General features: G+C 37.3%; 4 protein-coding genes and 1 non-coding gene across 5 annotated transcripts in view; 3 read left to right on the top strand and 2 right to left on the bottom strand.

Moving 5' to 3' along the window:
• Nucleotides 1-9,194, bottom strand: part of LOC111595984 (midnolin homolog) — a 33,352-nt gene extending 24,158 nt beyond the window's left edge. The window contains exon 1 of the mRNA XM_023309970.2: nucleotides 8,616-9,194. Coding sequence (XP_023165738.2) covers nucleotides 8,616-9,127 — 512 coding nt within the window. The 5' untranslated portion in view covers nucleotides 9,128-9,194. The remainder of the gene's footprint in view (nucleotides 1-8,615) is intronic.
• Nucleotides 9,195-10,380: 1,186 nt separating this feature from the next.
• On the top strand, nucleotides 10,381-11,425 carry LOC111595986 (60S acidic ribosomal protein P2). Its single transcript, XM_023309973.1, has 3 exons — nucleotides 10,381-10,479; nucleotides 10,644-11,053; nucleotides 11,267-11,425. Exon 2 carries the CDS (start codon nucleotides 10,645-10,647, stop codon nucleotides 10,990-10,992), a length of 348 nt encoding a protein of 115 aa, XP_023165741.1. The 5' UTR covers nucleotides 10,381-10,479; nucleotide 10,644; the 3' UTR covers nucleotides 10,993-11,053; nucleotides 11,267-11,425.
• LOC111595988 lies at nucleotides 11,110-11,187 on the top strand. Its single transcript, XR_002751229.1, has one exon. It is a non-coding gene; the product is annotated as a small nucleolar RNA Me28S-Am982 (small nucleolar RNA).
• Nucleotides 11,426-11,783: 358 nt separating the features above from the next.
• Nucleotides 11,784-12,911, top strand: LOC111595987 (thioredoxin-1-like). Its single transcript, XM_023309974.2, has one exon. The coding sequence runs from the start codon at nucleotides 12,001-12,003 to the stop codon at nucleotides 12,319-12,321; it is 321 nt and encodes a 106-aa protein (XP_023165742.1). The 5' UTR covers nucleotides 11,784-12,000; the 3' UTR covers nucleotides 12,322-12,911.
• A 257-nt stretch (nucleotides 12,912-13,168) lies between these two features.
• On the bottom strand, nucleotides 13,169-14,402 carry LOC111595985. The gene has a single exon (XM_023309972.2). It carries the CDS (start codon nucleotides 14,335-14,337, stop codon nucleotides 13,222-13,224), a length of 1,116 nt encoding a protein of 371 aa, XP_023165740.2. The 5' UTR covers nucleotides 14,338-14,402; the 3' UTR covers nucleotides 13,169-13,221.
• Between the last annotated feature and the right edge of the window lie 10,507 nt (nucleotides 14,403-24,909).

Genomic DNA, 24,909 nt, shown 5'->3' with positions numbered 1-24,909 from the left:
CCATTTTCAATGGGTTTTGGTTAAAAACAACCAGTAGTATTTTCTATTCGTCGCATGGATGTGTGTATTTTTTGTACACATACATATACATAGAGAGCAATGCTGTTGCCAGCTGCCCACCGGCCCTGGCCACACGATTGGCTTACATCCACAACAAAGACAAAATAAAACAAAGAAATCAAATTGCTGAGGGCAACGAGCATGATCAAATAAAACAGCACCAACAGTGGCAGTAGCAGCAATCACAGAAAGCATCTAAAAATAGCAAACACCCATATAGGTATAGGCATGCTCCCCGAAAATTGCCACCACCTCCCATCATGCCCATACACACTTTGCACCACAGATAGTTGACTAGCGACAACCTAGCAACGAAAATACCAAGTAAAAAGATCTAATTGAGGGTACCCGACTAGAAAATACCCTGAGCCCCGTTCGATCTGCGTCTTAAAATATACTCCATAGCGTAGCAAACTAATTTTTTGGGAGCTCACAAAAATAAAATTAAACAAAATTCATGGGCTGCATAAGACATAATTTAAGATCTGGATTTCAATACCTTTTTAATCGATAATAAATAAAACGGGAACTGTGATTTTACATACATTTTACCAAAATCATTATACTCGAATGAGTGGATTCAACGACGTCAGAGAAATCGCCATGATAAGAATAAGACGTTTCACAGAAACAAAATTGAAACAAAAATAGAAGATAGACTTAGACAGGCTGGTCTTAGACCGTCCGGCCGGCCCTACATAAACTCACATTGGGAGCAGACCGAAAGAGAGTGGATAAGAGGCAAAGGTTGCGCATGGCAAAAGCAAAAAGAGAGAAGAGCAATAAGCGCCGCTCTTTCTGCTGTCAGATGACGATATTTATGCCGTACGTTTTTGCATTAAAAGCGATTGCGACAGGCACGGCACGGCGCTCAGCGTTGGCGTCGGCAGCAGCAATAAAACTTGCAGGGCAGCTCACTCAATTCAGCAGAAAGAAGCAATATCACTTTAAAAAAAGAAAAAAACCAAAATGTTGAACGAATGCATACACGCTCGTATTAATAAAAAGCTTTATCCAATTTTGTTAAGAGTAAATAATGCTCAATTTCTTTTCGTGTATTAATACTAACGCAACGATATTAAAACAATTTTGCCCAAAAAATATGTACAGTATAGCAGATCCCTCTCGCTCATTCTCTCTTTATCGCCCTCTATCTCTCTCGTCCTCTTGCACAGTTGTTCTAAGTAAAATGCCAAAAGTAATTTACAAAAATAACCGAGATGTACACGAAGGAACCATGCAGTGAGCACTTTACAATTTCAACTTCCGCAATACAAGAAGTGTTAAGATAAGTTTTAGATACTACGATTGGCTTTTGATCTGAAATTACCAACTATCTGCTCTGCATATTTTATCCTTGCATTTTACAGAAGTCAATAGAAGCGATCTTAGTGTCTGGCTGTTTGCTATTGGCATAATTAACGTGAAATAAATTTTTAACATTTACGTTGAAAATTATATATGCTGCCTTTCAGATAGGTTTGATAAAGAGAATTATATACATGCACACATACCATACACTGCAAGTCATCCGGAACGTACACCATTCACGTTTTTCCTTAATGTTGAATATTATATAGCATAGTGCTACAATTTTTTCTATTGGACTCTGTTATATTCTTTTTAAGACACAAAAAACTGGTTTATATATCATCTCAGCAATTAATTAAAAAAAAAATTGGTAAAAATTGTGTATGGTATATATAAACTTTCTCAGTTGCACCTAAACGAGTTTTTCTTGCACACTATCTATTCATTCCATTCATCAATTCCTCTTTATTATTAACGCTTTGCTGCTCGCTCACTGGTTTGCTCGTTCGCCCTCTCTCATACACCCTCTTTCTCTCTCGCATCGCGTTTTGTACAAGCAGCAAAGACAGCGGTAACGCAGTATACAAAGGGCAACACATTAAGCAGGCGACGCTCACAGCGACGTCAGCAAAGCACGTCTTGTGTAACTTGATCTTCACACACACAAACAAACAGAAAGAAAGATAGAGGCTGAGCCTGCAAGGCCAAGCAGTAAAGCAGAACAAAACGCCATACAATATTTTAACAAGATCACAGTCAACAGCGGACTGAAGTTCGGCGGGATGAGGCAATTTTTCGGAATGCCCTAATCAAAAACAATTTAAAATTGCACAGTAAAAGCAACAAATCATGTAAAACTGTTGTTTTTTGTTTAGTTTCGGTTTTACCTGTTGTTTTTTATAAATTTATTTCAAATTCACATTCTAAGATTATAATGACATATTTATATTGGTACACAATTTTTAACATTTTTATTATATTATATTATTTTTACCGTTTGTTTCATTTTATTTTTAAGACATCTTCGCAATTACAATAATCGTCACGTATAACAATGCACTTAGTATTGATATTTATAAAATATATTTTAAATAATATAATATAATAGAGCATTTTAATTTTCTACTTGTTGATGATGAGATTTTATTATTTCGCACATCGATACGTTTCTAAATGTAAGCGTGTGTGCATATGTATAATTAAATAAATACAACGTGTTACTACTGTGAACTGTAAGCAAAAGCAGAAAGAACTATCTCACTGCAAAACTAAAAATTAGACGGCTGAGGAAGTGGAAGAGGGAGCAGAGAAGAGCGGGAAATAGGAATTAAGACCAGGGCCTAAGCATGGCCAAGCCCCAAAACAATAAACAACAAGAATAGAAGAAAAAATTAATACGCGGCAAACTCAACACAGGCCACAAAGGAATTCAACACACACGACCAAAGCAAAGCATGAAAGTCAACACTGTGAACTGAAACTCAACATTCAAACGAAAAAAAAAAACACGCGACGCTTAGTAGATGACGATAGCGTTGCGTTGCGCTGCGCTGCGCTGCGCTGCTTGACCGTGACGCCGACTTTGCAGTTAAATATTTTTGTTTTTCTCGTTTTAAATTGATGCTCAAACAAATAAAAAAAAAAATAATTCGACACAAAAACATAAAAGACGAACAGAGAAAGCACAACAAATTAAACTATACAATGTTGCACTTTGCCCATGCTCTCTTTCACTGTCGCTCTCTTTCTCTCTCTTTACATGTACATATACATAGAATCAACACGCTGCCAGTCACATGTGGCTAAGCTAAAGCTTATGTCATAGACGTCGCGATCACAGACGCACAGTGGTGCCGCCTTTGCTCAATATTCGTTGCACAAATCATAGCTTTTGCAGCAGCAAGATAATTTCAGTTTAAAAAACAAATGGCTTAAAAAATAATCTATGCACTATGCACTATGCTTCAGAGTTTTTTGTCCAACGTGAAACATGGTCAAACATTGGGTGTATAGATTACATTTGCTTATTTATTAAGAAGCTGCGATAGAAATATATAAAAAAAATTATATTTTTTTTATGGCTTTATGTGAGTTTTTATTGCGATGTTTTTTTTTTTTTTGGATATAGTACTTAAAAAACAAGCAGGCATTTGTATATAGCCGATAGAGGATACAGAGTTCAGCATATATCTGAGAATAAACGAATTTAATCCAATCGAGTTACAGGCTACGAATATTTTACCAATTTATTTAACTGTGACAGCTTATATTTACCCCTTACCGTCATTATGGGATCTCTTTGATTGGCCATTTGTTTATATCAAAATTTTGGTTTCTGTCACGTTTTGCCGGCAGAGGCCCTACTGTGCGACGTTGTCAACGTCAACGTACGGCAGCAAACATTAACACCAAAGCAGGACAGGGATCGCGGCGTTGTCATCAAAGTGATATGCGCAATAATCTGAAGAATACAGCCACGGAGGCACATGTATGTATATATATACATACAAAACGCGTGTTACTAAAAAAAAACCAAAAAACTAATATATCTATATACATGCATTTGTGAGTTGTTTCTTTTTAGTGAGCTATTATGGCACTTTAAAAACTATTTGAAAATGATTTTTATATTTTCGGCCAGACAGAAGGAGGCGTGGCATCGATCTCAGCATCTATATGAGCTAGAGACTTTTTGTAGGTCCGTGTATAGCACGCGCATATCAAGATTGTTTCAAATATTCGATAAATATTCCTGTTTTAATGTTATCAATTAAAAACATGATCAAAACGCAGTTTTGTATTTAGTTTTATGTATATTTTATGCAATTTTGATTTTTGCTGGATTTTGGATACCAACTCCAAGCCAAGCAGCGCAAAGCGCACGCATTTTTCCTATGCGTGTGTACATATACTTTCAAATGCATGTATTCTTTTCTATTCGAAGAATTGAATTGTGCTTGAATTATCAACTGTATTATCTTTGCATAAGCAGTGCATTGGCGGTGTTGGTGGAGAACCTTTTTTTGTTCTTAATTTATATTTTAATTATGAAGTGGCGGTGTTGATAGAGTTGATGCCCGGCGTTGCATAGACAATGTGGGTTCGAATCTTGCTGTCGTATTGTCAGTCTTTATTTTATTTTTTTTTATATTCGATACAAACTATGGAACATATTAAAAAACGCAGATAGGACTGGGATCAGGGTATCTCCTAGTCAGGCACTCCGACAACAGCTTTTTTACTTGTTAAATTCTGCGCTTTAAAATGAATATATAGATTGGAAAAATATGCGACTTAACGAAGTTATTTTTACCCGTAATCAAATAACATAATTTATTGATTGCTTGAAGGTGCTCCTCTAAACTGTAAGAGTATAAAAACATTTGCAAGAAATCTATAAGTATTCCTAATTATTATCTACATAACTACATGATTGACGGATTGAGCAGTGAAGCATAACTTAAGGGCTTGAAGAGTTAATCATTATGGTTTGATCGGGTTTTATAATATAATTTATAATATACAACCTTTGATATATTTGAGCAAGGCGTGATGAGTGATTGATTGATTGATTGGTAAGCCATAGCCTACAGGCTCACTACACTAAAATGGAATTTTTAGTCTTATGAAGCACACACTCTTCTCTACACACGACATGCGCTGAATGGTTCGTAGGAAGCTTTTCCAACAAAAGGCTTTACACCTGGGGTGGTGTTGATTCTACTGGTGTGCTGGTGGTGCGGACCACACACATACACCAATGCGAAAAGAGTGTTCGGTTTTATGGCTTCTGCGAGTTAAAAAACATGTGACATTTGGGTGGTCGTAGAACTTTTAGCAAACAAAGAGCCCGGCTCGGTGCCCAACGGCGGCACAAGGGGAGGCAGCGGAGACGGCAGTATTTGCGATGGCGGCGACGCCGATAAGCGCATACACAGACAACAACAAATTTGATTGCACCCAAGAACTGAGAGGAGCACAGCTTCTGCTGCAATATCAAAAAAAAAAAAAAAAAAAAAAAAAAAAAAATTAAACTTAGGAGTGCCTTTCTAGGAGTTTCATAAATACACAAAACAATGTAATGTATGCGTATAGATGTACAGAGAAATACATACGCTTGGCGCTTTTCAACCATTTGATTCTATATTTATGTATACCATATCCACGACGAGTTTGTAATTTGTTTAATATCTCATCCCATTTTCTTATCGACCAGAATAGGCAATTTGATGCCATTTATTAAGTGTAGCACAGATTATGAATATGTTGGATTTCAAATGTATATATAAAAGGCTTCTGTTTCGGCAAAAACCCACATCTACATCTTAGTAACGCTTAAGAAATTTAATAAATAAAGTCCATCTAAAAGAAAACGTTTAATACGTAGTAATATAAGCTACGCAGTAAGCAGGCCGTGTGCTTGTGGACATATATTGTTGGTATGTATATACATACATATGTATAAAAGAAGCGTTGAATCGGAAAGCGGAAAACTAACAGATGCTTCAACTGAAAAAATCAACAACATCCAACTTCTTATCAGTTGAGCTTTTTATTTTACATTTTGTAGCATTTCATAAAGTGAAAGGCGAGCACTGCCAGGGGCAGGCAACAAAGTTAATACCACAGCAACATCAGAAAAACAACTATGAAAGCTGTGGTCGAGGAAAAAGACTAGCGAGTACTCTGAACCATGTCCGACCTCCATTTTTATTTATGTATAGATTTAAAAAACACACACAGTTACTCCTGTAAGTACATATCTAACAGTATTTTCGACTAAAAGAAAATATGTGCTTCGCATATGATTTATAATTCTATTCAATATGCGGCAATTTATTCAAAATACATCATTCACATATTAGCTGTATTTGCAACTGAGCAACAATTTAAAGATCATTGACATATTTAGTATAAATCAATTTTTTGTTTTTTATACCCTGAGCACATTGTAAATGGAAGTTTGGGGTATTATGGTAAGGTGAAAATGTATGTAACTGCAGAATATGGAGTAACAACCTTGAAGTATATTTATTTTTGATTAAGACGACGAACTGAGCGTCAAATAATATGACCTATTAATATATACACTTTATACCCATTATGACCCATTTATATATATATATATATACATAGAATTTTGTTTGACCCATTTGTATATGATATATATAAATGGGTCATATTATTTGACGCTCAGTTCGTCGTCTTAATCAAAAATAAATATACTTCAAGTTTGTTACTCCATATTCTGCAGTTACATACATTTTCACCTTACCATAATACCCCAAACTTCCATTTACAATGTGCTCAGGGTATAAAAAACAAAAAATTTTCTCACCCAATTCACCAACTACAAATCTTTCCCTGCCAGAAGTACAGTTGTTCAAGCAGTGCGTACAAAAATAAGAAGAAACAAACAAAAGTGCTACGATTCACAATATGAACTGCATTCACTTTAATACGCTATTCACCCCTATTCACTTTTGATGTTGTTTTATGGAAACCCTTTAAATGTATTTACCCTGCCCATGAGAATGCAGTGTTGTTTAACATATAGCAAAAGCCGCTCTGCATACGAAGAGCGCATATGAGAGAGTTATGAAAGTTAAATAGAGAGAGAGAGTGAACGCATGGCTTGAAGTTCGCTAGCAAAGAGACCTCAAAAGGCAAGCCAAATGTTCAATTTTTTATTTTCATTTTTCACTCATCTTTCTTGATTTCTTTATTGCTCGTTTGGTTTGCTACAACCGTTCAATTTGTTTGTTGCGTCGGCAACGCTGCCGACGCGCTGCAGCTGTAATGAAACCAGTGTTGCCAACTCTTCAGGACTGTAACAAGCTAGATCAAGAAGTGGATAAAGCTAAACAACAATTTTGAAACTCGAACACAAAAAGCTGTTTTGATTTGAAGAGTATTTCTTATATTATTATAAGAATTAAAAAACTGGTTTTTATGCATTTTACGTACTTTTCAACATTTTTTTTACCGTGGTCAATCAATATCCATATAAAACTGATCATTCTTAAAATACATTTATGTGAAAGATTGAATTTAAAGTGCCGAAAAGTAAAGTATTTCTTAGTTTTGACTAAAAGACACAAAGCAAATGAACCTTATAGCATAGTACGTTTAATGCCTGCCGTTTCTAGAAAACCATAAAAATCCTTATATAAGATATTGCCTGTTATAAACTTAACACTTCTATAATTTGAGAAGTTGAAGCATTTTGGCATTTTACGTGACAGAATTGAAAATATTGTGAAATACCTTGCTTGTGATGGGAAAGTATGACTCCAAAGCAATCGTTTAGCAAACATACAAGTTTCAGATTTTAGCAGTAGCTTTATTCGAAATAATACATTAATGATTCAATATAGCTTTATTTGTCGTCAACTATTTCACCACTTCGCTACTTCACAATTTTCCCGGCGTTCTTCAAAATAGCCAAATTGGTAACACTAAATGCAACTAGTTGCAGCACCAACGTCGGATGCGCTTTACTTTAGACTTTGAACTCATTTATTTAAATAAAAAAGCAAAGAAGAAATAAAAACAAAATATTAAATTTAGTCTTTAATTGATTTTTGTTTCCTCACATATATACGGGACTACCTGTTTTCCACGTGAAAAACTATTAACAGAATTCCTCTCGCTCTATGTCTATCTTTGGTTTTCTCTTTTTAACTAGCTGTGCAGCACAAAGTCTTTGGCTTCAGAGCTTATCGTAATAACAAAACAAAAGCAGATCACATTAAAAAGAGCTCTCTCTCCTAAATCAGCACACACTGGCACAGAATACCTCGCAACAAAGCAAACCAATGGTCTCATAGCGTAGTACACGCACACAGGCCAAATGTTAACATAAAACGAGAGAAAAACTAAATAGTCTTACGAAAAAATATGTAAAGACATACACCAACATGGTATGTCTGTAAATACTTATATATATAATCGTAAGGGGCACATATAATGTTTATAGCCCCGCTACCACTTTATGGGGCACGTGCACACTCAACTTGATGACAAGAGAATAAACGGAAGAGAGCGAGAGAGAAAGAGGGAAAAGAGAGTGAGAGAGATGGAAAGGGAAGGGAGAGAAAGAACGGGGAAGACAAATATGAAAATCAGCAGAGCAACTTTTTATGCTACAAAAAACTTAATTCTCCTAAATAATTAATGTTAAGCATTACAAAATAAAGACCTAACTGTATATGTATATGGACATATATGTGTGCAATACTCACTTTTCGCGATGCAGCAAACAAATGCGATCCTTGGCCACTTTCAGTTTCTTGGCTATAATCTTCTTCAAGCTCTCGACACTAATGTGCGGGTCGACGTTGACACCGAAGTTGCCGCCGGTTGTCGTGCTAATATTGAGGTTAATCATCATATTGTTGCCAGTTACCGTTCCCGTTCCAGTTCCCGTGTTCATTCCAGTTCTGTTGGCAACTGTTGTGGAACTGTTGCTGCTGCCTAGCAACGTACTTGTTGTTGCCATTGCGGCTGCCATGGCCGCAGTCTGAGAAAACCGTTGCCTGCCATTGTTGTTGCTGTTGTTGTTGCGCTTGTTGTTGTTACTCTTGCTGTAGATGCTGCTGCTGCTATTGTTAGCTTCGTTGATGCTGCTGCTGCTGCTGCTGCTGTTGCCAGTACTACCACGCCCAGCCTCGTTTGTTGCGGTTGCCTCATTTTTAACACTGGTGTCCGTTGCGGCTTTTGCATTTGCCGTGTTCGTTGTTGTGGATTTATCCATTATTGAAAACAATTTATTTTTCTCATACAACCACGCAACAAAAACAAAAAAAAAACCAACGCACTCACTTTATCAGACTTAATATTGAAAAAAAAAAAAAAAAAAAAAAAAAAAAAAAAAAAATAACAATCCACAATTGAAAACTCCACTCGAGAAAAATGCGTTGAAAATCGCGCAACGCCCGCTGCGATGTCGACGTTGGCGACTGCGGCGTTGGTTCAATCGATTTTGTATACACACCACACCTTATGTTCGCGCACACATACAGCTACGCATAGGCACTACCATACAGAGAGATAAAAACGCTCGCTCGCACCAGACGAAGAGCGAACAACGTCAACGCTTACGTTTGAAAGCGACTGCGCTGCTTTCAATTTTGTCTGTTTGCTGTGTTGGGACTGAGAAGTGGTGGTGCTGCTGCTTTTACTCTACTGCTGTCGCCACAAAGTACGGTACACACAGATGGTTTCGGGAGTATTCAGTTATGTATATAACGAAACAAGTGCAACGAGGCGAATGAAGCGTGGTAGGGTTTTCCTGTTTCTTTTTTGTTGTTCGCTTGCGAAAGAGTTTAGTTCAGATTAACATGCGGTGCTTATGCTCATGCTTGTGTAGTCTCGTTCTTGCTTCTTATAGGATATTTTCTTGATTAGATTTAAATGTTCCGCTTATTAGTATTTGTATTTATTGTAATGATCAATCCAGATGTTCAGGTACGACATATATTGTTCATTTGATTGCTTTATTCATTTGAGCGTGAACATGCGACAATTGTCTAAGAGAATTTTATTTTTTTTTTACAGTTGTGATTTTATAACGGCTTCCGTGGCTGTTCCACTGTTGAGGGCTCTCGCACATTTGTAGCGAACATACACTATTTATCTTTCCCTTTCTTAGCAAAGGCCATTGAATCAAATTGGAAGCGTCCGCAGCGACGAAAGCCAATTAAAGAAAATAAAACCTTAACACACACACTAGGCGTCAACGCACAGTTAAAAGTATAAATTTCGCGCACCGAGCTTCACACGTCCGCCTCGTCCGGCTTTGGCTCTACTTCTGAATATCGATGACAAGATTTTGATGTTATCGGAATGGATCTCTTCGCATAACATATTTATGTAAAGTAACAGGTTCTCATTTACAGCCGCGAATATTATTTGCAGCTCTGGGACTAAAACGTCATCTACTTCCAGCCACAGGGTTGCATTCGCTACCAACTGTCAATGTTGGCAAGCGGAAGTGACTTTCTTATGTCAAATCGACAATGAGTTCTTTTCGTTTAAAGGTCTCTAAGGCGAAAGTTGTGTTTTTCTGTGCATTTCGCGTTTCGTGTCAAAAACTAAAGACTTAAAGTAAGTGATGTCGCAAGTAATTTGAAAACCTTACTCAAATCTTTTGTGAAACGAAATAAATTCAAATATCAAGCGATGCCAATTATACAAGCAGATTATATGAAGATATTTGTATAATGTTCAAATGTTTTATTTAACGTACTTATGTATATTTATATTTGTAGCATGCGTTACGTGGCTGCATATCTGTTGGCTGTCCTCGGTGGACAAGATAGCCCCGCCAATGCTGATCTGGAGAAGATCCTCAGCTCGGTGGGCATTGAAGCCGACGCTGAGCGTCTGACCCGTGTGATCAAGGAGCTTAAGGGCAAGAGCATCGACGATTTGATCAAGGAGGGTCGTGAGAAGCTCTCGTCGATGCCTGTTGGTGGTGGCGGTGCAGCTGCTGCTACACCTACAGCTGGTGCCCCCGCGGCTGCTGCCGGTAGCGACAAGAAGGAAGCCAAAAAGGAGGAGAAGAAAGAAGATTCTGAGTCTGAAGATGACGACATGGGCTTCGCTCTCTTCGAATAAACTAACTTCTCAACCATTCGTATATACTGTGTAAAAACCATTTACAACAGCGACATTTAAGGTACGTCTAATATGCAATATGAGATGGAAATAACCTATGAAGGGGTATGATATGACAATTTGTGATGAACCAAACTTACACCATCTTTCGACTGAACACAATCGCTGATGCTATACAAGTTTTACTGATTTGTTTGCTCCAATTCCCCAATGGTTCCTTTAGCTGTCAATGAAATGTTTTATCCAATTCTAATAATACGTATTTTTCTTGCAGGACTCCTGGGCAGCAGTAACAACGTGTGCTATACAGAGTAGCATATATTGCTTAAAATTGTTAATACCACCCAACAACAAATATAGAAAAGAACAAAAGTTAAAACATTATTTCTATGAAATAAAAATCTGCCGTGTTTACGCTTTATATACGAACATATATAATGTATTGTTTTTTTTTACCAACTTAAATATGTACCTTTTTGTTCCCAAACGGAATATGTATTTTTTTTTAATAAAACTTGCTGTGATCTCTACGCGCATTTGTTGGTACTGTAGAATCTGGCTTGTGGAATTATTGAATCTTTGTTTACAGTTTTTTATATTGGTTTAAAGACGATGTTCCGGCATATTGAAATGTGTAGGCACATGGTTTAATATCTTTCCTCGTAGGTGCATAAGAAATAGATATTGTATGTACTGAATAAAGCTATTTACCATGTAGAATTTCAGATAGATAAAAATGCGTCTTACTGAGTTGCTCAAAAATGGTTATGTTGCTTATGGAAAATTCATATACCTAGTGGCAGTAGTAGTGGCAGGTGGCAACGCTCAAATTCTGGATAAGTACCGTTGGATTCCTAACATGCTGGTGGAGACTTATCTGCTGTTGAATCAAGATTATATGAATAGCTGTATTTTATGTAGTCTCTGAGCTCGAGTCATCCGATCAAGTCGACTTTTTGTTCTCTTTTTTTACTGTCGTTTGCTGCCATTTTGTTTTCTCTTCAGAAAATGACCGCCATCCGCAATATGAGTGAGTTTCACAAACGCTTCGAGGCGGCCGAACATAAGGTGATTGTTCTGGACTTTTATGCCACATGGTGCGCCCCGTGCAAGGACATTGACAAAGTGGTTAAAGCACTCGCGCGTCAATACGCTAGTAAAGTGGAAGTAATTAAAATAAATGTGGACAGATTTGAAGATTTGGTGGAAACTTACAAAGTTCGCAGCATGCCAACATTTGTGTTCATCAAGAACAATCGAAAAGTAGGCCGAGTCATTGGAGCAGATGAGCACAAACTAAAGCAAACGTTGTCCAAAATCTGCAAATGAACGGGAATATAATGACGCAGGCGTCGCCCTCCATAACATATTGCTAATCAAATATTTTTAATATGTACTAGATATTACTTGTAACTGTAACGTCAGCCATTTTGTGAATCTAGGTTGTTTGAGCATAGCATTTAGGCTCCAGTTTGATATATTTGTAACGTAAAGAGCATATGCAATAAATAGTTCTAGACACGATTATATATAAATATCAAAAAACGAAAATGACTAATTGACACATTAATACTATCAATTTTTTTACTTAGCGACTAACGACATATCTACAAAAAACCATCCGTATTCTCCAACGCGATATAAACACGATAACCATAAGCGTAATGCGTTCGAGCGAAATGTCCTCTTTTGCTGTTTCAGTCCATAAGCACTAGTTATTCCCACACAAAACTATCAAAGATGGAAACATTCAGAGTAATGAATGAATGCAGTAATGAATACACAGATTTTGTATATTTTGGATTCCTGCTCCTCTTCCCTCGAATTCGCACAAAAGTATTTGAAGCACTAAAGACTTGTGCTTTTGGCAAACATATACATGCACAATGTCATTATTAGGAACAACAAATTTCATTAGAACACTGAATTTAAATCAAATGTTATTCAACAATTAATTTATCATAAAATATTGGAAAGCAATGCAATATATCAAGTTGTAGTATTGATATATTAATTGATAATTACAAATCCAAATATATCAAATTTTTTTTGGACTAGTCTCAATTTATTAATTCCCGCTTTTGCTATACTCCCCATTTCTAAAACTACAGGAAATCCAAATTTTGCAATGTCTCCAAGATTTTGAACGAATCTTGTAAAAAAACAAATACAGGGAAAGAGTTCAAGCAGTAAAAAGAAAAACAGTATGCAACAACGTTAACATAAGGTCTAGGAGTTTCTATAGTCTTTGTGGTCCTCGAGGATATAATCTTCCTGGGTGTATCTTATACACGGATCTGGCGTGAGCGTCTGCAGTTCATTTTCGCCCGTGGGCGTTTCTTTTGGCCAATCCTCCAGCTCCCATTGGGTCTTCTTGCGTGGTGGCGTCTGTTTGCGCTCCCGACGTTTGGCCAAGAACGAATGGAACTGGTTACTTTTAGATGTGAGATCCTGGGCTTCAACCTCGTCCAGTTTACGTTGCATGCGTGCCAGTTCCGGGATTGACTGCTGTTGATCGATCTGTTGATGCTGCTCCCAAGCTCTTTTTGATATGCGCATCTTAACGAGAATCCTGTGCATGATGAGGTGATGATTCAGGCCGAATACATCGTGTCGCATCTCAGTCAGCTCTCCTGACGGTGACGGTGGTGCAGTGTTGCCATAGAACTCCTGACGCATTGTCTGGGCAACATCAAAGTTAGGCTGCAGCTGCTGCTTCTCGTGCTTGTCGTTATCCTGATCATGATCCTGATCCTCAGTTGGTTTGTTCAGGTTTAATGTGCGCAGAACCTCCTCGACATTGTTGATATTGTTGCTCGTTTTGTCATGCACAAATTTAATACGCGGCACCTCACCCATGAGTCGCAGCTGAGAGAGCTCGTGGCGGAGCTGGCCGCTGAGGCTCTGCAGCTCCGCTTCCAGCGAGATATCGCCACCCAGCCAATAGACATTGATACAGGTGAAATCCGCGGAGATTTTCACCCGTGACACCTGTAGCCCGAGTCCCAGTATGGATTCTGCTGTCTGCCCTGTGGCCAGCAGATCGGTGATATGTGTCATGAACAGTTTGTTCAGCACTGACATTCGTCTTGTATTGTTCTTTGAGCCGGACGATTTGAATTTGCCAAACTGCGAAGCCTGAAATATCACATTTGGCGGTTGGTAGCAGTTACTGCAGTTGGTGTTGGCATCATGTCTTGGATACCAGCGTTTCTTTGTGCCTGCCACTCGGATGCCAAAGAGTTTACCTAGAATGGTGCTTTGCCTCGTTGTATTTGTGTAAGAGGCATTTTTACTCTTAGCGCGACTTGGCTGCAAATGTGGGAGCAATCGGTTGCGTAACATTTGTTGATTATCTTATGGTTTTGTTAAACTTACTTTTTACGTTTTAATTGTTTTCACGTAATTATCGATATCTCTTAATCGAGAATACGCATATTGTTCGCTCTGAATACTGCTGCGAATTTGGCTTTTTTTCCGCTAGCTCTGGTGTTGTACAAAAGCAGAACAAGAAATTGCGTTAGCGGGAATTATACCTATATTGAATTAGGTTTGTATTTTTAACAACACTACTGCCAAAATCTCAATTTTGTATCTTTTCACGATAGCTTTTAACAATCTACGTAACTTCATCATCTGAAATCAAACCCATCAACTGCAAGATATTTCAAAATATTTAATGCTTGTGGTCAACCAAGACCAGTACAACTTAAAATTGTCAAATTCCAAAATTGAAGAATTGAATAGGTGAATAAGTTAAATGGGAAGCTTTAAATGCTACAATTGATTATTGGAATGAAATTACCAAATATATTAAGCTTATTTTGCATTAGCATCTTCTGACATGTTTCTTTTATCTTTACATGATCTAACAAAGATATTGAACACTGAAAAAGTGAAATGAATATCGTTCAGTCAAAATTAAGAAATACGCTACTTCTTGACCCTTTAAATTCAATCTTGAACATAAGGTAACATATTTCTTTAATTCAGTTATATTTTTACACTCTGATCCCATTGAAAATGGGAAATCAGAGTATATTGGTTTTGTTAATATGTATGTAACATTTTTATAGGTCCGCGTATGCAATTATTAAAATATATTTCGTACGGCTAGCGTAGGAGAGCTAGCGCCTCCAAATTTTGTATATACAATTTTAATTTTGTTATAATGTTATATTTTGGATATCGGCTCCAAATTTTGCCAAATCCTTGACACTTAAGTTCAGTTTAAAATAAGGCCAACATATGAAAAAGTTTACATATTTTTTAAGCTGGCAAGTACTCCAATCGAATATGTCGATCATATACTAAAAATGTCATTTAAATCCATTAGGTAAAACAGAAGTTATTAAACAAAGCGTTTGGCCAATTTGCAAAGCACATGTCAAGCAACGACAAGCACACGAATTTTATCTATACGTGTACACATACATTCAAATGCGTGTAAGTTAACAACAAAGTTGTTCCACAATTCTCGGTGCGTTCAAGAACTGCTACAATAGCCCAAAAATACTTCAATTCTGCAGTCTGCATTTCCAAACAAGAACCGCTACAATAGCGCGAAACTACCGCAATTCAGCAAATTGCAATTCCTAACAACAAATTTGTCGCTCAAATCTCTGTGCGATCAAGAGCCACTACCATAGCGCGAAACTACCGTAATTCAGCAACCTGTCGCCGAATGCAGACAATGTCGCGAGAGTCATCAGCGGCGCTGCCACAATCAACTCAGATTTTAGCCAGCTGGGGTACAGTCGTCTTAAGAATAAAGTAGTCTTAAATCTGGGATCAACCTGATCACATATAAAAATAAAACTCAAGATCTTTTATTTTAACTGGCGCCTGAGCAGGAATCGATCGCGAATACGACAGTGCAAAAAGTCATCTAAGTCCACGAATCGGCCATGATTAACCGCGAGAGAACAAAACGTTTATAAGTGCGTGTAATCATTTATTGGCACGATAATGTTATAACCCAATCGCAGCCACAGTTTGCGAAACTTGGGCTCACGCTTTGTATAATACGTGATGTGCTCTACGACATCTTGGCATAACTTATGAACAGCCGAACCGCGAGTAGGGGATACCAAAAGGGATTAATTCGGTATCATTGGAGATGGAGCACGCACCAACAATAGTTTTGTAAGAGAAAGAAAATAAGTGATTAGTTGAAAATAAATTGGAAAAAAAAATATAAATGAAATAATTAATACAAAATGAAGAAAAAAACAACGAATCAAATTAATATCTAGTAACAAATATAAGAAGCTAAGAAAAATATTAAAGATAATATATTGATGTAATATTAAAATTTTAAATTCTAAGAAGCAACAAAGCAGAATAGTAATACGATTATCAAAAGAAACAAAATCAAATATAAGCTTAGTGTACCGAACTTGCAGCTGCGCAGTGTAACCTGAACGAAACAAATAAGAAACAGTAGAACACAAACGCGCTGTAAAAATTCGCCGAATAGTTTTTACCCCGAATTTAAATATTCCACTTGCAAAATTTAATACTTAAGCAAAACAAACTAAAGATAAATCTTATCATTTTGAAACCAAAATTACACTATAAATTAATATTTTCACAATTTCATATAAATTCATTTTGCCTCTAAAATTTTTACACTACAAATTTTTTTTACATATTTCTGTTCATCAAACATTTCTTCAATATTACATTTTATCTATAAACACATTCGCTTATACTAACAAAAAATTAACTAACCATGGCTAACCCGAATAATTTATTACGACCCGCAGTACTTAATACAATTGACACAGATGAATTACCATCTTCAGTACCAACCAACGCTAATAACGACGAAAATAACCAGAGACAGCAGCAACGAACAGCAAGTAGACAGCATCAAAACAATAGAAGGGGTGAAACAAATTCCATCGAAAACTATATAGACCAAATAATCAATGATAGATTGGCAACAATACTAAACAACATGAGTGTTAGCAGCATGCTAACGATTTTGCTGAGGTAGCCGCCTATAGCATAGATCCTGACTCTAGAGGCAACACTACTAACTTAGACCGCGAACCAGACATAGTAAAAGGTATTTTATAAACAATACATAGTAAAATAATTCATCATCAGATTCAGACCAAGTACTAGACTCTTATAATATGCTTCTTAACAGGCACTTGCTCAATGCCTTACTCTACACTTTGCGGACAAACGCGACTTAAGCACACTTGAGTACCAACTAACCACTATGATACAAAACGGACAACAGTTGAGAAATTGTAACAGAATATCTACAAACACCTATCTTTGATCCTCAATAATGTTAGTTGTATGAATTTAGACAGACAAGCTGAGGTAGTTATGACAAAATCTTATAGAGATAGGGCATTAGATACGTTTATAAGAAGCCTACGTGGTGATTTACCACGGATTATTGTCATCAGGGAGCAATTCCCCATAAACCAAGACGGGAAAAGACAAAGACTCTTTAACACTGAGGGAGCAGAATGTCAGGGACAAAATGAATAACGCTATGCCGAGGCTTACGCCACCATGACTGATTATGAAAGATACGAGCAGGCAATGATAGAAATCAACAACCAGGAGGAATATGACATGAGCTTGGCAGGGTATATTGAGCAACCGAACGCAAACAGCGAATCAGAAACCACGCAATATTATTGAATTATTGATTATTGATTTTTATTGAATTTTAGGATTGAGCGACTCCTCGCCACCCTATTTCGAATATCGAGTGAGGGGTCACAAAATTTTCAAAATTCTTATCGAAACTGGTTTAAATAGAAACTATATACAACCGAAGCATGCTACAAATCCAAAACCACACGAAACACCTTTTAAAGAAATAACTGTTGAAGGTAGCATTAAAATAACAAACCACAAACTTGCCAATTTATTCAACTATGCAGAATGTAACATAAATTTTTTTTTACCAATTCTCAAATCATTTGATGATATTCTTGGCAACGATAGCCTTAAAGATTTAGAAGCAGTAATCGACGCAGCCCATAAAGTAATGACAATTAAGAGAAAAAAAGATACAGATAAATGAAAAAAATACGAAGCAGTTAACACAATCATACTCAGGACGGAACATTTAGACGACAGACAAAAACAATACCTTGACCAATTAATCCTCAAATATTCTAATCTTTTTGCGGACACAAACGAAAAATTTACCTACGTTACGAATGTTAATGCAGAATTAAGAACCTCTACCGATTCCCCAATATATTCTAAATTCTACCAATATCCGATGTCCTTAAAAGATGAAGTGAATATACAAGTCCAAAGGCTGCTAGATAATGGCGTTATTCGATCTTCACGGTCACCTTATATCTCAGCAGTATGGATAGTTCTTCAGAAACTAGATGCATCCGGTGAAAGGAAATTTCGAATGGTAATAGACTACCGAAAACTCAATAAAGCCACTATAGCAGACAAATACCACATTCCCGAGATTAACGAGGTATTAGTATTCTGTCCTCGACCTTAAGAGTGGAGTTCATCAAATTCCTCCTAAAACGTCAGATCCTATTTGGATTAAAAAACGCACCATCCATTTTCCAAAGTGCGCTCGATGATATTCTCAGAGAGCACATCGGGAACATCTGTTACATTTACATCGACGATATTATTATTTTTAGCAAGGATAGGGAATCACATACAAAAAATCTTCAAACAATTTTTCAAACTCTGCAAGATGCCAACATGAAATGCCAATTGGACAAATGCGAGTCTTACAAAAATAAAGTAGAACTTTTAGGGTTCGTTATTTCTGACCAAGGTATCGAAACAAACCCAAACAAAGTACTAGCAATAGCCAATTACCCACAACCCAGAACTTTAAAGGATTTAAGAGCATTTTTAGGACTAGCAGGGTACTATAGAAGGTTCATAAGGGATTTTGCTAAGTTAGCTAAGCCCCTTAGCTCCCTTTTAAGAGGGGAAGATGGACGAGTGTCCAAAAACAATTCAAAGAAAAAATTATTAATATGAACCAAGAGGCAATAGGAGCTTTTAACAAAATCAAGAATTCACTAGTGTCCGATGAAGTTATTCTTCTTGATTTCAACAAGGAATTTCAACTAACAACAGATGCCTCCGATTTCGCCATAGGCGCAGTACTATCCCAAGGTGACAGAACTATTTCCTTTCTCTCTAGAACGCTTTCCAAAGCAGAAGAAAATTACGCCACTAACCAGAAAGAGATGTTAGCTATAGTCTGGGCATTAAAAGCCCTCAGAAACTACCTATACGGTAGATCAAAAGTTAAAATCTACACTGATCACCAACCTCTAACTTATTCGCTTAGCAGCTGGAATGGAAATTCCAGAGTAAAAAGATGGAAAGCATACCTTCCTCAATTACGAATTGCTATACAAACCGGGTAAAAGTAACGTAGTCGCAGATGCGTTATCAAGACCTAGCCAGATCTATCCAGTCGCGTCAACACAGCATAGTTCGGAAAGTTCAGCAGATAATTTAATTCCCAGCATAGAAGTCCCGATTAATGCATTCAAAATTCAAATCCTCATCAAGAAAGATGACTTAACAAGATACAATTTCGATATCCCATTCCAAACATTCCATAGGCATACGATTCACTAACTAAACTATAACGAAAAGGACATACTGGACATCTTAAAAAAGTATTTAAATCCATCAGTTTTAAACGGAATCATAACATCAGAAGATATAATGTTAGTAATACAAAAGATCTATCCTTTACACTTCAAAAACTATAAAATCAGATTCACGTCATTACTTGTAAAAGACATTTTAACAGACATCGAACAGGAAGAAGAAATACTTAAAGAACACAGCCCATCGTGGCATAGCAGAAAATAAGGCACAACTTTCGGGAAAATGTTACTTCCCCAAAATGAAGGAGAAAATCATGAATCTTATCAAACAGTGCAGTATATGTAAAGAACAAAAGTACGATAGACACCCTGCGCACCCCATTAAAAGAAACCCCTATTCCACAGTATCCAGGAGAAATCATCCATGTAGACATTTACTCAACGGAAAAAGTATTGGTACTAACAGCACTAGATAAATTCTCAAAATTAGCTCAGGCCAAAATTATCAAAAGCTATCCAGGATATTAAAGAACCATTACACGATTTAGTATTTTATTACGGAGTACCAAAGTGTATTGTGATGGACAACGAAAAGTCGCTGAATTCGGAAACCATAACCTTCATGCTTAAGGATCAGTTAGATATCCAAATCTATAAAACTCCCCCTTACAAAAGTTCAGTTAACGGATAAGTGGAAAGATTCCATTCCACCTTATCCTAAATAATGAGATGTTTAAAAAATAACCGGAAGCAGAACAATTTTAAGGAACTACTGGATAGAGCAGTATATGAGTATAGCTCATCGATACATTCAGTTACCAATAAGAGACCTTTGGATGTATTTTTTGGAAGGAATATTACAACAGACCCGGAATGTTACGAAAGATCCAGACAGAACAACTAGGTATAAGAAAGAGACGGTGAAGGAAGACAGGGGTATTAGTATACTAACTGAATCGGGAAAAATAGTCCATAAATGTAACATAAAAAACCAATGATTCTTTTCCCTCAAATGGCTGACGATCATACGAGTCAGTTCATGTTTACGTCAAAACCTGACTCATTTAACGATCAAAATTACCTCCATTATCCATAGAGAAAATGCTTGAGTTTGCTAACGTTCTATCTTCCACAATATAACAAAATAATTCACCTAAAGCAAAACAAATTTAAAAAAAAAAAAATAAAAAAAAAAAAATTTGTACGAAATACCGAATAATTGTAAGCCTTTATTAATATTACCGTATGCCTTAGGAAAAGAATTGTTAATTTAAGCGATATCAATTGTAATCAAAGCTAGTTCAGGGTACTTGGACTACAGAACTCATCAGAGGGACTTACCTCATCCGGCTTCACAACGAAATCAACGCTCAACAGATCGACAATACCGAATCGACCATCCGCTGCTGGTTACGTCGGAAGACAAGGGATTGCCTATCGTCAATCGAACACGGTTATTTGCGATATCAACTTGGGGACAAGTCGGATTTAAAGAGGGAAGAGTTAACAACAAAGTTTTTACACAATTCCGCAGTCTGGAATTCCCAATAAAGTTGGCGCGCATTTCTCCCTGTGGTCAAGAATCGCTGCAATAGCGCGAAAGTATCGAAGCTCAGCAGCTTGCAATTCCTAACAACAAATTTGTCGCTCAACTCTCTCTTCGATCAAGAACCTCTGCAATAGCGCGAAAGTACCGAAGCTCGGCAGCTTGCAATTCCTAACAACAAATTTGGCGCTCAACTCTCTCTTCGATCGAGAACCGCTACAATAGCGCGAAAGTACCGAAGCTCAGCAGCGGGTCGCTGAATGCAGACGATGTCGCGAGAGTCATCAGCAGCGCTGCCGCCATCAACTCGGACTTTAGCTAGCTAGGGTACAATCATTTTAAGAATAAATTAAATCTGGGATCGACCTGATCACAAGTAAAAATAAAAATCAGAATATTTTTTATTTTAACTTATATACTGGCCTTGGCCTTGTCGTTGTAGATTAGTATCTTCCAACTCTCGTAATTTGTTGTTGGCACCCACAAAATTTGTGGCATTGTCGCACTGTAAGGTTTGGCAATTTCCACGACGTCCCATGAATCTCTTTAGAGCTGCGATGAATTTGTCAGTGGTCAGATCACTTACTGTCTCCATATGAACGGCCTTTGTCGCAAAACAGCAAAGTATTGCGATGTAAGCGTTGTTTAGTCGTTAACCTCCAACTTTGTGATGAATCCAAAATGGACCACAGTAATCAACTCCAGAATTTTGAAATGGCCTTGCTGGGTTGACGCGTTGCTCCGGTAGATTGCCCGTTAAATGCTGGAACAGCTCGAGTACATCGGACACAGTTTTGGGTAATGTTGGGGGCCACAGTTTTTCCCTTAATTATCCAATAGTTTTGCCTTTAATTGGCCAGTAGTGCTTGTGGTCCACAATGCATAGTATTCTCGTAAAAGAGATTTTACCAGTGTATCGTTGTATGGTAACTAAATTGGATATTTTTCATAAAAGAATAAAGCCGACTTTTCGATCCTGCCACACACTCGAATAATTCCATCATTGTCCAGCCGTGGTGTCATGGATTTGAGTCTGGTTTTGGAATCCACCGTTCCATGTTTTGCGAGGTCCCTTAATTCCTCAGGATTATCAGCCTGTTGAATCTTGCGTAGTACGATGATTCTTGCACGTTCCAACTCTCCATGTGTAAGTGTATTACACTTCTTATTTTTATGTCGCAGTCGCATCATATATGCAATAATGCGCAGTAGTCTTCGAAATGAATCGATGATGTTAATGGAGTATATAACATCAACAATTTCACCGATTGGTTTTCCTTTTCGTCCCACAGTGTCGTCAACGCTGGGCAACTTAATGAATGGTTAAGGCCACTTTGATGGTGCTCCATGGAGGAATAACGGTCCATGAAACCAAAGGTTAGTTGCATCCAGATTCCTTACTAATGTTCCACGTGATAGTATGTCTGTAGCATTGTTTTGTGAAGAGACATGACGCCATTGAGTTGCTGTAGTCAGTTCCTGAATTTTTGCAACTATATTTGCTACAAATGTTTGCAGACTTGATGATTGTAAATTGATCCATGATAAGCCAATTCTCGAATCTGTCCATAAATACGTTGGATGCAACTTCTCTTCATGTGTAGATCCTTTCCGACCCGATAAGCTAGTTTCGCTCCTAATTCAGCTGCTCAGAGTTCCAACAGAGGTAGTGATTGTATTGATAATGGTGCTACCTTGGATTTAGCACATAATAAACAGACGGTTGTTGTGTTGTCCTTATATGTCGCTCGGATGTAGACTGCAGCTTCGAACGCCTTTTCCGAAGCATCAACAAATGTGTGTATTTCTTTTGCGATTGGCATTTTTCCATCGAATATGTGTCGAGGAATTTCGATTTTATTAAGATTTTGAAGGTTACCACGATATATTTTCGAATCCCTTTGTAGGCATGGGGATAGCTCCTCATCCCAGTCAATGTTGGCATCCCACAGTTGTTGCATAAATATTTTTGCTCATACCACCAAATAGGCCTAGTGGGTCAAATATTTTTGCCAATTCCGAGCATACTACTTTTTTCGTGATTTTAGTTGCTTCTGCCGGTTGAGCTCGTCCTTGGAGGCTACCAGTTTTAGGACTCCATGTTAGAACCAATGTCTTGATGCTATGTTCTTCCGTGTCAGCCAGTTTTACTAGCGGTATTGTGCCTTAGATATTCCTTGGATCAGTTTAACATGGTTAGCGCACCATTTACGAAGCCTTAATCTTGCTGGTAGAATTATTTTATTGATTTCGTCTCGGAGTTTTATGGCTTCTGTTAATGAATCTTCTCCGGTTATAAATCATTTTTTACTGTCTTTGCTCCTAATGGATATTATTGGATTTATTTACATTTTCCAAGCATTTTGTCGCTAAAACGGCGCTAATGTTGTGCCGTATGTGACAGTTTTAGTTTGTAGCAATTCAGCTCTTCCTGGGGTGAGTTCCTCCAAACTATCATTTGATGAAATTGGTCTGCCGGATTCATCCATATCTGACTATACATCTTTTGAATGTCGGCGGTAAAGACATATTTATGAGTCCTAAAACGCAGAAGGATTGACAATAATTCGCTTTGGGCCTTGCCTTTTTAGGGCCTTGCCGGATGATGTTTTGGCAGAGGCGTCAAACACAACTCGTTTTAACATACAGTGATTTAGAATGAAATAGTGAGAGCTCGGGATCTCCTGCGGTGTTACTTACTTTATGTGGCCAAGTCTTTCATATTCCTTCATGAACTACGTAACTGCCTTATAGATCTGTATCACGACAGAGATCCAACTCACGAGACCCTCCCAGCGCTGAAATATTTTCAGAATATGGCAGTTTTACAATGAATTTTCCATCAACTGCCTTTTGTATATTCTTTTTGAAATAAGTTTCACAGTATGCCTCTGCTGGTGTCCGATAATGTTTTGCTGCTTCCAGAGTGTCCAAATTCCAAAGCGTTCCAATAAATCGCCTTTGTCATCATTTGTAGTTGCTACAGAGCACGTTGCAGTTGTCGGAGCTGCAGTGCGCAGTTTTCCAGCTACTATCCAGCCCAATTTGAAGTTTTGTTTTATTGGGAATTTTGAGCTCTTTTTAATTTGCTCTGGCAGAATGAGCTCGAAATAAATAATACCTTCGTGGTTAAATTTTTCACTGCTGTGACAACGTTTTTATGGCTTTTTCCGAAATCACATTGATTTGAGATCCTGAATCTAAAAGTGCAGTGATATCTCCAAATCGGCCATTGTTTCCCTGTACTTCAACTCGAGCAGTAGCGAGTAGCACATAATTGTTTTTTGTACAATTTGCCGTGGCGGTTACTTTCACATCTGGTGTCGTCTCGAAATGCAACAATGTATTATGCTTTTTGTTGCACTTCATGCAGTTGCGTAGAACATGATTTTGCCATATGATTGGGCCGCAGACAACATAAGGGTGAGTTCTGTAGAGCGGTTTTTATTGGAAGACATTAACTCAAGCAAGATTTACGTATATTTTTTTCCATTTTGTACATTTTTTTAAGTTTTTATTAATAACTCGAGGTACGTTTTGAAAAAGTGGTGGGGTGCCAATAGCACATCACAATGGCCCAATCGACAAATAGCTGTGCTCATCTCATAACAGCACCCTAAAATCGGTACTAGTATTGTTTCGATTTCAGTATTTTTATTTTGGGCCTTTGATTTTTTAAAAATTAAAACTGCTAAACAAATACTTAAGTTAAATTTGTATTATGCTAATTGAATAATATAAAGCTATTCAGAGCCTTTAAGAATAGTGTCCGGATTTGTC

This window comes from Drosophila hydei, unplaced genomic scaffold (assembly GCF_003285905.1).
Source record: "Drosophila hydei strain 15085-1641.00,03,60 unplaced genomic scaffold, DhydRS2 tig00000383-arrow-arrow-pilon, whole genome shotgun sequence".
NCBI classification, from domain to species: Eukaryota; Metazoa; Arthropoda; class Insecta; order Diptera; family Drosophilidae; genus Drosophila; species Drosophila hydei.
The sequence above is the reverse complement of the archived record's forward strand: the minus strand, read 5'-3'. Positions and strand labels throughout refer to the sequence as shown.